This window comes from Varanus komodoensis, unplaced genomic scaffold, assembly GCF_004798865.1.
Source record: "Varanus komodoensis strain SLA01 unplaced genomic scaffold, ASM479886v1 scaffold62, whole genome shotgun sequence".
NCBI lineage: Eukaryota > Metazoa > Chordata > Lepidosauria > Squamata > Varanidae > Varanus > Varanus komodoensis.
In genome coordinates, this window is record NW_025336248.1 from 1345154 (window position 1) to 1361607 (window position 16454).

General features: G+C 39.7%; 2 protein-coding genes and 1 pseudogene across 2 annotated transcripts; all 3 read left to right on the top strand.

The window, feature by feature from the left end:
* Positions 1–2135: 2135 nt before the first annotated feature.
* On the top strand, positions 2136–3063 carry LOC123033424 (annotated as a pseudogene).
* A 6012-nt stretch (positions 3064–9075) lies between these two features.
* On the top strand, positions 9076–10002 carry LOC123033425 (olfactory receptor 14A16-like). Its single transcript, XM_044450033.1, has one exon. The coding sequence runs from the start codon at positions 9088–9090 to the stop codon at positions 10000–10002; it is 915 nt and encodes a 304-aa protein (XP_044305968.1). The 5' UTR covers positions 9076–9087.
* A 5167-nt stretch (positions 10003–15169) lies between these two features.
* LOC123033426 (olfactory receptor 14A16-like) lies at positions 15170–16108 on the top strand. Its single transcript, XM_044450034.1, has one exon. The coding sequence runs from the start codon at positions 15170–15172 to the stop codon at positions 16106–16108; it is 939 nt and encodes a 312-aa protein (XP_044305969.1).
* The last annotated feature ends 346 nt before the right edge of the window (positions 16109–16454 follow it).

Genomic DNA, 16454 nt, shown 5'->3' on the forward strand with positions numbered 1-16454 from the left:
TATAAGGTAGCTTTGTTCCACACAGTTGCAGTAGCAACCATTTTTCGGAGATTTAGTATCTCTGAATTAGTGACAAGTGTACAAAATCTCCATCAGGGCCCTGAATTTGGAGATGCATCCTTAGCAGATGAAAGTGTTTGATTTAGTGTTATCTCATATAAGATGGAATCATTGGATAAAGGATCGTGTAACTGTTTGTGCTATCATCAGAGGGTATCTTCCCTGTGACAGCTGCAAATGTATTCACTGCTGTAAAAGGCAGAGAATAAGCACTTACTTTTTGTTGCATCATTTGCAGTGCCTCTTACTGAGTACCATGCTGGACAGCTGTTCGTTGGCACCAAATACTTGGAATGCTAGTGCTTTTCTCCTCATACCTTCAGCACTGCCACAACATCCACTGACACAGCAAGTCGGCATCGAAGGGCCTGTTGGTCAGTCTGAATTGCCTGAATTATCAATATAAATGATTTTTCACATATTGTTCCTCTTTAGATTGCCAGAGGGAAGGAGAAGCTGTATGTGTGCTGATATGTATATCCCCAACCTCTGCATAACTCTTTAAATAAATGTAGCCCATGTTTATAACAGAATATATTGTGCTTCTCCCTGCATTCTTCCCCACTTCCCCTCGCAAGTAGTATTTCCTTTTTGGATGTTGAAATTTACACAAAGGATTGCCTATCTGTATTGGTTTCTACAAAATCAGCCAGTAACGTATCTGCTTTGCAGTTTTATTATTTCCTTCTGCATATTCATGTTTGGAATTACCTATGTGCAATATTGCAGAATTCTCATGAGAAACACTGCATCATTTAAAAATTCATGTTTAGGCATCAGTTGAAGGGGGTTATTCTTATTGACCCCCTTCATTTGAGAAAATATTATGTATTAATTGCTCCCATTCAGCCTTAAGGAGCACTGGGTGACTTTCAACCTGACCCACCACACAGGGTTGTTCTGAGAATAAAATTGAGGAGAGGAGGGGGGGGGTGAAGGTTTACGTAAGCCACCTTTAGTTCCTTGAAAGGGAAAAGGGAGGGTATAAATATAATAAATAAGTACATAAGAGGCATCTTATGGTCATGAGGCAGCTTTTAGGTGGCCATAGTAATATTCAGATTCCCAGCTGCAAAGCTGGAAAATCATCTCAACTTTGCATTATTTATTTATTCATTTATTTAACCCTTGTAGCTGGAAACATGTGTTCAAATGCCCTTCCCCTCAATGAGTGCAGAAAGAGGTCCCTGAGGTCATAACAGCAACCTTGGATGAGAAGGATGAGAGAAAAACACTCCCAAGACATAATATATCTTAGCAACACCTCAGTCTCCTTTTCTCCTGCACCAAAGTTTCTCAATTCGCTGGCTGAAATCACTGCTTGCAGGACAAGAGGAACGTAGAAGGGGCCTTTGCCCACAAACATTGGAAGTACATTATAGGTTGAGTCATATCCTCCTAAGTTTTTACTCTAAAACATGCATATGATGGAATTGCCCCTCTATTTATAGATTTGGAACAAACAAACAGAACAAAATGCCACAACACAAGCAAGAACATCAGAAACAATTTGATTTTTCACTAATCTTTTTCTAATGGCACATTTATGAAGGAATAATACAAATTCATTGGTTGTTCAGTTTTTCCTTTGTTTATCCAAATTCTCATTTTTGAACACTCACAAGATTACCATGCATTTAATCACATTATTTCTTAAAATTTGTGCCACAAAGAGAGTGATTAATATTGTTGTACATTCTTTTGGGTTCCTCTATGTTGGGAAGTTTTCATGAAGAATTAGTCCTCATTTTGTTATATTCTAACAAGGAGTCATTAATTAATATCACTACTTTTAAATTATGGTTCTTATATTATTGTTTATTATGAAGATATAATAACAATGCTGCTTCGTCTACATGACAACAACCGTGTGATATGTTATGTTGATAAACAATGGTTAAGCTTCTCCTTATGATGAATTTTTCTGCAAGTTATGAGTTCTTGAAATGATTAATATTTCATAACTTTGCATTTCTAGCCTTTTATTGGAAAAAGGCAATCAATTACAATATAGCCCACATTTTTAGTTTCTCTGTTTTCTCTATTTCTGCAGCAGCAGCATTTGGAGAAATAAAATGGATAACCAATCCACTGTGACAGATTTCCTCCTGATGGGATTTTCTGATGACCGTGATAAGCAAATTTTGCATTTTGTGATGTTTCTTCTCATCTACTTAATAGCCTTAACTGCAAATGTTTTTATCATCATAGTTGTGGCCCTCAGCTACAACCTTCATACACCCATGTATTTCTTTTTGGTCAATTTATCACTGTGAGACATTTGCTACATATCAACTACTATCCCCAAATCCATGGCTACTTCATTGATGAACAATAGAATGATCTTTTTGTCTGGATGTGCTGCCCAGGTGTTCTTAGTTTTCACTTGTGCAGGTTCTGAGGTTGCCTTGCTCAACATCATGGCCTATGACTGTTACATGACCATCTGCCAACCTCTGCAATACAGCCTAATCATGAACAGAGACATGTGCTTCTAGTTGGCAGCAACTTCCTGGCTGAGCAACTTTTTGCATGCATCGTTACATACTATTATCACTTTTAGTTTAAATTTCTGTGGGTCTAATATGATTGGCCTGTATTTCTGTGATATTCCTTAGTTACAAAAGATTTCTTGCTCTGATACTAAGGTCAGCCAGTTTGTGGTTTTGGTGGCCGTGTTCACTGTGGTCTTATTTTGTACAGGATTCATCTTGGTTTCTTGTGGCTACATTTTCTCTGTTGTGCAGAAATATCCTTCAGTTCAAAGCAGATACAAAGCTCTGTCTACCTGCATTCCTCACCTGACTGTCTTTTCTTTGTTTATCACTACTGCTTTCATATATGAGGCCAAAATCCCTTTCCTCTAGAACCATGGACTTGCTGTCAGCAGTTTTGTATACTGTTTTGCCACCACTAATGAACCCCATCATTTACAGCTTCTGGAACAAGGATATCCAGGAGGGTGTATGTAAACTATCAAAATATCTCTTTAAATCATTCTAACCATATTTATCAGACTCCATTCATCTCACATATAGCTAAATTCTGCTTTTGCAAGGCTTTATGCTCATTTCTTGGTCATTTCTGCCTATCAAGCCAGACCCACATCTATGGCTCAGAATGTCCAGGAGAGCCTCAGACAATCTCAGACTGGAGATCCAGTGTGGTGTAGTGGTTAAGAGCATGAGACTGGGACTCAGACCATCTGGGTTCTAGTCCCCACTAAACCATGGAGCCAACTGGGTGACTTTGGCCAGTCACAGACTCTCAGCCCAACCTACCTCACAAAGTTGTTGTTGTGGGGATAAGATGGAGGAGAAGATGTAAGCTGCCTTGAGCCCTTTGTAGGAAAAAGGCAGGATATAAACTGAATAAATAAATAAATAAAAATCTGGAGTGCCTTTTTTCTGTTGCAAGGGGCTGTAGCTTGGCATGTGGATAGGAAAGGTGGTTGCCTCCATGTGCCTTTGCTTTCACAACATTTCATCTATCTCTCTGTCTCCAGGTGCCTGCAAACCTGAAATGAATGTTCCTTTGTATGTAGGTATCTGAGGATGGGTATTAGTCCATTATTTTCATTAAGAATTAGGTATGTAGGCATAGACAATACATTTTGTTAAAATGCTAAATTAAATCATGCCTTTCTTTGCTAGATAAAATATGAAATTTCTTAATTGTGTCTTACATTTGACCTGATGTGACTCTTCCTAGTTGGGTACTTGCAATAATATATTTATGTTGATGTTGTGCATTTTTGTGAAGTCTTACACTCATCCAGTGCATAACTTCATTCACCGCATTTTCTCTAGACAGCTATTTTCAAGTATTTAGCTATAGGACCACTAAGGGGGAGGGAAGGAGTTCACAGTATAGATTGAAATTAGCACAAGTGCTAAAGTAAATGCACCACAATTTCCTAGTATATAAAGAATGAGATACATTTAAAAGCCCTTATGTTGTCCATGTTAACACATCCAATAAAACCCAGTTACAAATGTAAAAAACTAGCTGTAGCGTGGAGCTGTCCATGCATTGCACTGATGCTACATGTATATTGGTCAAGGGACAGAAAGTGTGGGTATGTGTCCAGAGTAACATGTTCCTGGCTCTCTGGAGGGAAAAATAATGTTGCTGACCTGGAAAAGCAAAGACAGGGGGGAAAGATTGGCTGATGAGATCCCTGAAGACCAAATAGCCAGGTTTCAGCTCCTCTCTGAGATCGTCTCCGCTGTTCTGGAAAATGGGGGCCCTATGAATTTAGGGCATCATTCTGAGGTAGAGTGAAATGATCCATTAGAAAGGACCTATTCCTCTGAAGATAACCATGCCTCCTCTTGCACTGAGAATGTGCTTCCAAGAAGTAATGGGAGGTTCGATCATTAGAAAGATTGATCATGAAAATCCTCCACAGAAGCACTATGTGTGAAAATAGCTGGCTCCAAAATTAATTTAGTAATAGGAATATGTTATTGTCCTTCCAGACCAGAACATTGAAGGTGATATTGAGATGGAGAATGAAATCAGGGAGGCCTCCAACAAAGGAAGTGCTGTAATAATAGGCAACTTCAACTATTAGTATATGACTGAATAATTGTATGATCCATTTCTAACAGAGAGGTTAAATTTCTTGATGACCTAAATTATTTTTCCTTAAAAGAGCTGGTTATGGAAACAAGAGGGACGAATACTAGATTTAATCCTAGGTAGAGTTGTCCAGGACATAGTACAGGATGTAATATTGAAGCAGTTAAAAACAGTGACTGCAATGCTATCAGATTTAGGTGGAATATTGCTAAAGAGGCCCAACATACTTGCATTTTACTTCAAAAGAAGAAACATCTATAAAGTGAGGGAACTTGTGAAAATAAAACTTGAAAAGGGGAAGTCAGGAAGGTTAAATCCTTTCTAAATACCTGATTGCTCAAAACTGCAACTTGCTCACTGTTATGGCTTATGACCGTTATGTGGCCATCTGCCATCCTCTGCAATATTTCCTAATCATGAACAGAATCCAATGCATCCAAATGGCAGCAGCCTCTAGGGGAATCAGCTTGACCCATGCATTGCTAGAGACAATTATCGGTTTCAGGTTAAATTTCTGTGAGGTCAATATTATTGGTCAGTATTTCTGTGACATCCTTCAGTTGCAAAAGATTTCTTGCACCAATACAAAAGTCAGCCAGATTCTGATTCTTATCACTGTGCTCACTGTGGACTCATTATGCACAGGATTCATCTTTGCTTCTTATGGCTACATCTTCTCTGTTGTGCTTAAGATTCCATCAACTGAAGGCAGATCCAAAGGTCTACCTGCATTCCTCACTTGATCGTCTTTATTCTGTTCATCAGCACAGCTGTGTTTTCATACCTGAGGCCAAAATCCCTGTCCTCTAGAACCATGGACTTGCTGTCTGCAGTTTTGTACACAGTTTTGCCACCTCTACTGAATCCCATCATTTACAGCTTAAGAAACAAGGATATTCAGTGTAGTATATGGAAGATATTAAAACAGCTGTAAATATATGTACATCTGTATGTATGTATGTATGTATATGTACCCTGACCTGATTTTTTAGCTCCATGTCACACATATCACAATTCTGTTCTTGCAAGGTGTTTGTGCTCAGTTTTAGAACATTTGACCTCTCCAGGTGAACCCACATCTATGGCCCACATTATTCAGGATGGTCTTCAGCAATCTGGAGAGTCCTTTCTAATGTGCAAGGAGCTGCAGTTTGGTGTGAGGACTGGAGGAAGATGCTCGCAAAAGCATCCTTTTGCTTTTCCATTAGTTGATGCAACTCTCTGTTTCCGGTTGCCCACAATCTTCACATGAAAATTGCTCTGTCTTTAGATACCTGAAGAGGGTTGTTAGCCCACTATTATCTGTAAGGATGATATATGTTGGTAGAAACTATGCATTTTATTTGTTCAAAATGAAATAGTAGCACCTGTCTTTCTTGGTTTTTTTATTTTTCATCGGTGTGATTCTTACTAGACATATGTGTGCAAGATTATATTTATTCTAAAGGTATACACTAGTCTTGGTAACCTGGAGGTTTACAGTCATTCAGCCTCACACTTTCCATGGCCCATAGTCCTGTTGGCAAGCATCAATAGGACCATTTGCTGAGGTACAAAACCTTTTTCAGCCCAAGGACTAAATTTCAGTTCAGAGAAAATTCTATGACTCCATTCCAGGTCCAAAGACAAACTGGAAGAACCTAAGGTACATTTGATATAGTCAAAATATTGGAAGTCCCAGCATATTTCAGTTTAAAGTTCTTAATGCAGCTCACCAAGAATCAGGAGAGGACCCCTCCACCCACCCAAACACACTCACTTTTAGACTGGGGAAAACATTGCAAGTAACAGCCAAACAATCATGTGCTAGGAAAGGCATGAGGCCAGGAGGAGGACATGGAGAAGTCCCAGAGGGGTCCAGACCTGAGGTTCAGCATCCCTGGCATAGGGCTAATGGACACAGAGACCCATTGTTGTGCCATGATGGGTACAGGGTGGAGGTTTCCCAGCAAACAATGCAAATGGTGAGTAAAAAGAGCCCTGCCCTGGTTTGCTCATTTTCATAAGGACTGCAGAATTCTTCACAGGATGGATTGGCTCCGTACATAAAGCCACATCCTTGATCCTTCATAGAGCCAGCATAAGTCAGAAATGGCAGCACATAGCAGCAGCAGCAACAACAACAAAGGCATTGTTCTCTGTTCTATAAACAGAATAAAGGATATAATATAGAGAGGTGACCATGAGAGTATGGAATATTAATAGCAAATTAGTACCAGAAATCTCTCTCTTTCTCTCTATTAAGTAACCTTCTCTAGCCTGGTATGATGCACTCCAGATATACTGGACTGCAATGTCCACCATCATAAGCCAGAACGGCCATTGATGTCACATCTTCCAAACTGAGGACAGAACATATAAGATCCATCAAGGATGTCCAAAAGAGTGGTACCATTTTACATAGACATTATTAAACCAAAGGAGACAATTTCTATGGACATGTGAGTATATGCATGCAGAAACATTCCTGTAATTTCTAGCATGCCCCTGCCACCACACCCAGAAATATGACTGTTTTCTGCCTGTGCATGTACAGCTCCTGCTGTTGTTTTCCAGCATGGTAAGAAAAAGCACAAGGTGGATTGTACTAGAGTAGCTGATAACTAGATGCCTTGAGCCTGAGTTCCTTTCAGCCTTACCTCCCACAACCAGTGGCCAAGAATGCTGGGAAATGTAGTCCAAACCTTCTGGAGGTCGCCCAGCTGAGGAAGGCTATTGTAGAGCATTTCTACAAACCTATACCATATCTGATAATGATCTACTGTTGAACCAAAACATGTGTATGTGTGTGTGTGTGAGAGAGAGAAAGAGTGTTTATTGCAAGAGAAGTAGAAGAATCCACACTATGATAACAGTCACCAAATGTATATAAGCCAAGAAAGCCATGGGCAATGCTCAGGTAGGACTTCAGAGTCAGCAGAGAGCCTACACAGAGAAGCTGACTTCAATAGTACTTGGTTTCTATCGTACACAAATGGTGAGTGGTAGAACCAAAGTGGGTTGATTGGTGATTCTAGCAGCACAGGAAAAATGAACATGTGTAGCATAAGCAGGTGTCTTTTGACAGCATAATGTTACTAGCAAGTGTTTGAAAGCCATCTGACTACAAACTGAAATCCCTAGGTTAGTTGAGTTAAAATTCAGAGATGATTAAAACAACTCTTTTAATTGGTCCCATGCCTTCTATTCCTGAGTGGAACCCAGGGCTCTATACAGCAGGTCCTTAGGACTCTGGAAGAGGAGCAGCATTGGTACATCTCCAGTATTTAACTTGATCTTCTTGCAAGAAAGAGGAGTTAAGTGACCATGCAAGATCATTCTCCAAAGATTGTCCCCTTTTATTTATTGATGGTGCATCAAGCTGAGAAATAGAAAGTAGATGGAATAAGAGCTGAATGTACTCAGGTGGTTAGTTTAAAAAGCAAGTAACAAAGAACCATGCCAGGAAAAGAAGGCAGAAGATTCCGGGTCTGTAGGTATCTTGTAATTTGCTGTTAAGCTTGCATGGAGGGAAAAAAAAACAATCACATGAATTTAAAATGTTGCACAGTGGATGGTTTAGGACTAGGAAGATGTTGTGAGAGAGGATGCGAAAAGGGATAGAGACAGAGCCATGGAATCTGAAAAAAAGGATACAAACAGAGGCATTGAACAGAGGAACAAGAACCCAGAATAAGACTGAGTAGTCAATAAGGCAGGAGGACAAAAGAGAGGGGTGTCAAATACTTTCAGGAAAGAGGGAGTTAATATGAGAGGGGACTCCAGCTTCATCAAATCCATCAGTCTGAGGATTTTGGAACAAGGAAAGACAAGTGTGTTATGCAATGAGAGAAAATGAGGTGTTGTTAAGAGGGTGAGTCTTAGTAGTGCAACAAAATAAAATTTAGAAAACATCAGACTATCCTTTTCCCAGCAGTATGGGTGGCCCTTTGGAAAATCCCATGCCCCTAAAAGTAATTTTTTCAGCTTTAGTGGGGCTGGAAGCACACTACAGATCTCTGTTGTTCTTGGTTTCCATGACTAAATACATCATCTATAACTGCTTCTTCCTCTGTCAGGTCTCAATTGTCCGCTGCCTGATTCTCAACTTCTTTCACTGCTTTCTTTTTGTCTCATGAAATATTTCTTTCACTTTCCTCTGCTAGTCTCATATTCCTGGCTCTAGTTTTCCTTTCTCTCACCTACACTCCACAGCAGTTGCTAACACTCTTCTTCCATTGCCTGGGCAACCGGCCACCTTTCCCCTATCTGATCATTTCAACTCCCTCAGTTAGTGGAGAAACAGAACAAACCAGAGGCAGTCCATTGACTGAAATGAGCAAAAAATCAAATCTTCCTCTACTGTCACATTGCCAATATATGTATAGAATAGTTTGATCACATGTTCTTGTTCTACTATTTATCTATTATCATATTTTCTACAGAGTGATTCAGTCAAGTGAAATGGACAACCAATCTACCGTGTCAGACTTCATTCTGCAAGGATTTTCCAATGATCTTGATGGACAAATTTTGCATTTTGTGATGTTTCTGTTCATCTACTTAATAGCCTTAATGGGGAATCTTCTCATCATTATTGTTGTGGGCTTCAACCCTTACCTTCACACCCCCATGTATTTCTTTTTGGTCAACCTATCAGTGTCAGACATTTGCTACATATCGACAACTATACCCAAATCCATGTCCACTGTGTTGACAAATAACCAACGGATTTCTTTTGCTGGATGTGTTGCCCAAGTTTTCTTAGTGGCAGTTTTTGGTAGCTCTGAGCTTGCCTTTCTCACTGTCATGGCTTATGACCGTTATGTGGCCATCTGTCACCCTCTGCAATATATGCTGATCATGAACAGAAGTACATGCATCCAAATGGCAGCAATATCCTGGTTCAGCAACTTGATCAATGCATTATTACATACTATATTCACTTTCAGGTTCAATTTTTGTAGGTCCAATATAATTAGCCAGTATTTCTGTGATATTCCTCAACTGCAAAAGATTTCTTGCACTTCTACAAGAGTCAGCCAGGTTCTGGTTCTTATCAATGTTTTCACTGTGGACTCATTATGCACTGGATTCATCTTTGCTTCTTATGGCTACATCTTCTCTGTTGTGCTCAAGATTCTGCCAGTTGAAGGCAGATCCAAAGCATTGTCTACCTGCATTCCTCACTTGATCGTCTTTATTCTGTTCATCAGCACAGCTGTGTTTTCATACATGAGGCCCAAATCCCTGTCCTCTAGAACCATGGACTTGCTGTCTGCAGTCTTGTACACAGTTCTGCCACCACTACTGGATCCCATCATTTACAGTTTCCGGAACAAGGATATCCAAGATGGCATATGGAAAATGTTAAAATAGATATTTTAAAACTATCTTAATCTGATGATTTAGGCTCCATCACACATATATCACAACTCTATAATTTTGAGCTTTTCTATCAAGAGATGGTTTATTTCTCCTCTCAAGCCCAACCAGCAACTTTCATCCTGGTCTTCAACAATCTGTGAAGACTTTTGTGTGTTGGAAGAATTGCTTTAACATAATGAGATGGGGCCTGAATAGGATAAAATTGATGTGAAAGATGGCGGGGGGGGGTCTTAATAATATGAATGAGAGCAGTTAGGAGTTACATTTAAGGGGTTGACAGATTGCATTTGGAATGAGTTTGTGGGTAGTAAGAGGGGCAGTCTTCTGGTTGGTGGGTGGTATTTTTAAAAGACTAGGAGGAAGTGACTGGGAGGGAGATAGATCACAAAGACCTGGATTTAAGTTTCCTTTTTGTTTTGTTTGTTTTTGTGTAAAGTAACTATCTTTGGCTGGTGAAGTTCAGGAATTCAGAGCAGCCACCTGTGATATGCCAGGAGGCTAATGCAAGATTTTCCAGAAGAAAGTTACCCAAGCAGAGAGTAACATCTCAAATAAACATCTAAGCAGTCAAAAGAAAAGTCAGGAAGAATTGCTCAATTCTTCAGAGAATTGTGAAGAATTCCACAATTCCTCAGAGTCAGAGAATTAAAGTACCAAAAAGCTGAACATGGTTGTGAGTGCATTTGTCTAGGGTGTGCTTTACAGAAGTAGGCTTGAAATAAGGTGTAATTTGGTCAGGGTGCTGATAACCCACTTAGAGCATATGGATGTCTTATGTGCTGCAGAAGAAGCACAGAGTGCAAGGTTGCATCTGCACTCCTCCTGATCTTCATAAAAGCTAGCTGGTCAGCTCCCTGCTTCGGAAATGTTCCCTTAAAGCCTTTAGGATATAGAGAAGCAGCCATCATGTTTTTTCATGTCCTGGAAACAGGATGGATGTGATCTGAGTATAGATTCCCAGCTCCAAATTGAGGTCATTTTCCATCATCAGTGCTGTAAATATGATCAATCCTGTGGTCATCGAGATGTTTTCTAAGCACTATAGGAGTGTTCTGTCAGAAGCTTGTAGGAGAAACTCTGTCACTTGAGTCCCTTGCAAACTGTCAGCAATCATCTAAACTGATATTAGTAATCCCTAATGGACAAAATATCCATCTTCCAAATAAAAATCTGTAACTGTTTATCCTGGATCCAGTTTGGTGCCCATCTCATGCCCAGCCCTCTTAGACCAACTTTTAGAAGGCTTTAAATATTGTACCAGAATTGGTGGCAGTGGCAAAAGCTCAGCTTGTGGAACTATTGTAGTAACAGTGGTGAAAAGCTCTTTAGGGAACAATATATAGTATGTATTATGCATTAGAAATGCACCGAGAATATTCTCCAGTACAGGTACAATTCATCCATGGCATGTAGAAATGAAAGGGAGAGAAAAGCCTTAAGAACATGTAAGAGCAAATAGTAATAAAATCATCAATCTCAATGGATCATGCTACAAATCAAAGCATCACAACAGTTTCCTGAATCCATGCTAGGGAAACTTCTAAATATTTCTTTTTCCCTTAAAAGTTTTTGCAATACTGCCTGAAAGTTGCAAAAGCCGTCTTCTCTACAGTCTCTATTGGGTTGTGTTTCTGTCATCATAGGATAACTACAGAGAAGCTATTGTTTCTCAAAAGTCCCTCCTGACCTTATACAAAGGTGGGATAAGAAGCAGAATAATATAGGGTCAATCTTAATTGGAAAGGAACAGACTTACATAGTTGGGAAGGCCTTTTGGAGAAGTTCTAATGATGACTGGCAGAGAAGAAGGATTCTGGATAAATCTTCGGTATCTCCAAGCAGGTCTATCCTAGTTGTGAGTCCTGGGGCATCATTCTCAGTTGGTCTAGCCAAAGCTGACCCAGATATGTCAGTGGTTCTATTTCAAAAACTGCAGCATCTTATATTCTGCACATTGCAGATCCTAGTCAGTGAAGGGCTTGAAAATATAGTCAATGGTGATTTCCTGTGACTGAGGGTAGTTTGGTCAGCAAAAACAGAACATAACCATTTATCTTTGACAGGCTAAGGTATTCTACATCTTTCTCTGCAGATTTAGCACCCCCCACCAATTCACTAAGCACTGCTAGTTTGCTTTTCTATGCCTCACCTACTACTAATGATTAAAAATTTAGGAATAATAGTATTTCATGATTGAATAATTTGCTAGCCAGTTAAGTTCTTTAGGGTCATTCAGGACCTATCACATGCTGCCCCAAGGGACTTCATAGACCTATTGGAGCCCCACTGTTATATATTTTTCTGAGAACTTCCAAATCAGTTGGATAATTCCTATAAGGTTGATCCCAACCCTATAGATCTCTATGTGAAGGAATGGTCTCATGCTGTCCTACAGTGACACCACTGAAGCCTCTTCTGAAGATACTGTTTCAGGAAACAGAGGACCCTAAAAAGCTTAGGACTTTGGCACATGTTCCCTTTCAAGGCAAGGTCCTTCAACAGATGGTGGCCAACCAGTTCCAGCTACTTTTGGAAGGAACTTATTATCTGGATCCATTTTAGTTGCTTGACAAGAATGTGAGTTTTCTTTGCCTTATTTGACAGGTCTGTGAGTTATATTTCTTCCTCCCAAAGCTGTGTAATCAGAAAAGTGAATCAAGAATTCACAGTCAGCACTTAATATGGATTGGTACCTCCCACTGGAAAGGGATAAGTGCAATCACCTATAACATATCTGAAATGAAAGGTTATGCTTCCAAGTCAGAAGGGAATAGAGCAAGCAAGAAAGGTAAACCACTGAATTCACAGGATTTTCCAGGTAGGCCTTGCACATTAGCATGGGACTGTGAGGCTCTCCAAGGAATTCTTCTCTCAAACAATGCAGAAAAGAGGCATGATGTAATTACACCCTTCTGCATCTTCAGGTATAAGAAGTGCCTTCTCTTGAAGGGCTGCTTCAAGCCCTCCGGCATTCTGAACTTCCCATCAAAAATGAGGGGTAAGTAGACTCCTCTAAACTACTTGCTTGGGAGATTGGAGTGAGAAGACTCTGGACACTCAGAAGGTCACTTCTGAAAACCCTGTGAAATCAATGCAAGTGTGGGCAGTGTGATACTGGGATGTTTCAGAATGGTGGAGGTGAGTCTGAATCATGGAGCTTGGATCCCAGGAAACTAATTCTAGCTCAGTGTCAGTTGCATGTCATTTGTGTTCGAAAAAATGAGTTTACCTGTGCTTTTTCCTGATTGAAACACTGAAAATACCATTAAGTCCTGCTTTGGAAAAGTGACATAGTATCTCATATTCACACAGTGCAAAAGAAGACCCTTTCTTCAACCCCATTCCACATACTAAAAGGTTGATTTACCTGTCAATATCTAGGAACAAATTCTGCAAGGTTTGAGTTCTGTTTGCTTGTACATCTGATCATTCTTAACCTTGTGTGAAACCAAGATAGAATTTCCAGGTCTTGTATTCTTTTTTATTATTATTTGTAAGAATGTAAGGACATTTGTGTCCTGGGATAAGGGTAAAGAATGTTTTTTTGCAGAAGGTGAACATGGTTCAAGAGAAGCCTACTGGAGACGGTATACTGCAAGCTGCCACATATCCAAGCAGCAATGCTGCTTTTAAGAAACAGTTCCGTTTTCAAACCACCATCAAAACTCAAAAACCACCAGCTTTCTGTAGTGTTGTTTGAGTCATTACCAAACCCTGACATAACTTTTTTTTCCTCTTTTTGATTCTTGCATTCTGAAAGGGTGGGCCTTAGTATGTGTTGCCATAGGTATTTGAGGAGGTACATCTATGCATGCTCCTAATATTCATGTTCTGAGTTTCCACTTTCTGAGGAAGGTTCCTTGTGTCAGTTGAATGTAGGGTACCGTATGTCTGGAGTCCTATATGACTCTCACAAAAACAGGCAGACCAGAACCAGGCTTGCATAAAGCAGTAATTTGGGAAAATCAGCATTTTTGTGGATTTGGGGGAGAACAAACACTTCAATAATAGCCTTCATTATCTGAGAATATGTATTAACACCAGGATCATGGTAAATTTGAACACCAGGATCACAGTAAATGTATTTCCTATAGAGGAAATATCCACACGATTTGCTGTGTCTTCTGTGGACTCATGTCCATGTAGCAGACCACTGCTTCATCCAGTTGTAATTATGCCTAAATGCCTTAATTTATAAACTAGAGTTCAGATGATAAAGAAATAAAATTAATAACATAGAATACTGATGTCAGAATATAGACAACTTCCAAATTTTCAATAAAGTTTTGACAATTAGTAATTCTTAGAGCAAAGAGAATCTCTTCAGTCCCTATCCACACCTTCTCCACCCTTTAGAAGCCTCACTTCAGAAGCCCCAAACCCCTATAAGTCACTCTTTTAGCTTTAGTCATTTTTGAAACCCACTACAAAGCTCTGTTGTTTTCCATGACCAGACCATGAACAGCAGTTAAGACTAACTGCTGCTCCCTCTGTCAGATCACCTCTTTGATGCCTCAAGTGCTTAATCACAACTTCTTTCAGTGTTTTCTTTATTTCATGAGGAATCTCTTTTGCTTTCTACTCAGAGCACCAATTGTTTAGTTACAAAGTAGTGCAACTAACATCACGACCCCATGGACAACATTCCTCTAGGCCTTCCTGTCTTCCACCATCCCCCGGAGTTCACTTAAGCTCACACGGACTGCTTCAGTGACTCCATCTAGCCACCTCATTCTCTGCTGTCCCCTTCCTCTTTTTCCGTCAATTGTTCCCAGCATTAGGCTCTTCTCCAGGGAGTCCTTCCTTCTCATTAGGTGGTCAAAGTATTTGAGTTTCATCTTCAGAATCTGACCTTCTAAAGAGCAGTCAGGGTTGATTTCCCTCATTTTGGATCTTCTTCTGTTCCACAGCTGCTGCCAAAACTCTCTTTCCAGTGCCTGGGTGACCTGGCAACTTTCCCCATGTACCAGATCATTTCAATACCTTCTCTTAGTGGGGAAATGAGGGAAGAAACCAGAGGCAGCCCATTGACTGAAATGTACCAAAAATTAAATCTCCCTTTACCACCACATTGGCAATAAATAAATATGTGTAGTACATTATCACATGTTTTTGCTCTTCTGTTCACTTATTTTTATTTTCAATTTTTTTTTACAGAATGGGTCAATCAAGTGAAAGGAACAACCAATCATTTGTGACAGACTTCATTCTGACAGGATTTTCCAATGACCATGATGCACAAATTTTGCATTTTGTAATGTTTCTGCTCATCTACTTAGCAGCATTAATGGGGAATCTTCTCATAATTATTGTTGTGAGCTTCAACCATCACCTTCACACCCCCATGCATTTCTTTTTGGTCAACCTATCAATTTCAGACATCTGCTACATATCAACAACCATACCCAAATCCATATCCACTGCATTAACAAATGATCAAAGGATTTCTTTTGCCGGGTGTCTTGTTCAGGTTTTCTTTGTTGCAGTTTGTGCAGGTTCTGAGCTTGCCTTGCTCACCATCATGGCTTATGACCGATATGTGGCCATCTGCCACCCTCTGCAATATTTTCTAATCATGAACAGAGGTGCATGCATCCAAATGGCAGTGGTTTCATGGCTAACCAACTTGATCAGTGCATTGTTGCATACTTGTATCAATTTTAGTTTACAATTTTGTGGGTCTAATATCATTGGTCAGTATTTCTGTGATATCCCTCAGTTACAAAAGATTTCTTGCACAGATACAGAAATTAGCCAAAATGTGATTATTATCTCTGGGATCATTTTTGGCTCATTTTGCACAGGGTTAATCTTTGTTTCCTATGGATACATTTTCTCTGTAGTGCTGACAATTTCGTCAGTTCATAGCAGATACAAAGCTCTGTCTACCTGCATTCCTCACTTGACTGTCTTTTCATTATTTCTGATTACAGTACTCTTTTCATACATGAGGTCCAAATCTCTTTCCTCTAGAACTATGGACTTGCTCTCTGCAGTCTTGTACACAGTTTTGCCACCACTACTGAATCCCATCATTTACAGCTTCCGGAACAAGGATATCCAGGAGGGTGTGTGTAAAATTATGAGGATCTTTTGAAAACATCTTTTGCAACACTATCCTGACCTGATTGCTCATGATAAATCTCACACATATCACTACTCTTCTCAGGAAAGATTTTGTGCCTGGTTACAGGCTATTTCCTCTTCTCAAACCCAACACACAGAGAAGGCTCCAAATGTCTGGGAGGTTCTGCAATAGTTTTGGGAGGCTTTTATCTGTTGGAAGAAGCTGCAGTTTGCTGTTTAGATAAGAAGGATATTTGAACATGTGTTATTCTCTTTTCATGACCTTTGCATAGACACCTCTGTCACTATTGTCCACAATTAACATTTCTCTTTCCTTAGTTTTTCAGCTTTGGGAAAATGAGAATTTAACTTCTATA

Excerpts from the sequence above, each read along its gene's own strand:
- LOC123033425 (XM_044450033.1), top strand. The coding sequence starts at position 9,088 with ATGGACAACCAATCTACCGTGTCAGACTTCATTCTGCAAGGATTTTCC.
- LOC123033426 (XM_044450034.1), top strand. The coding sequence starts at position 15,170 with ATGGGTCAATCAAGTGAAAGGAACAACCAATCATTTGTGACAGACTTC.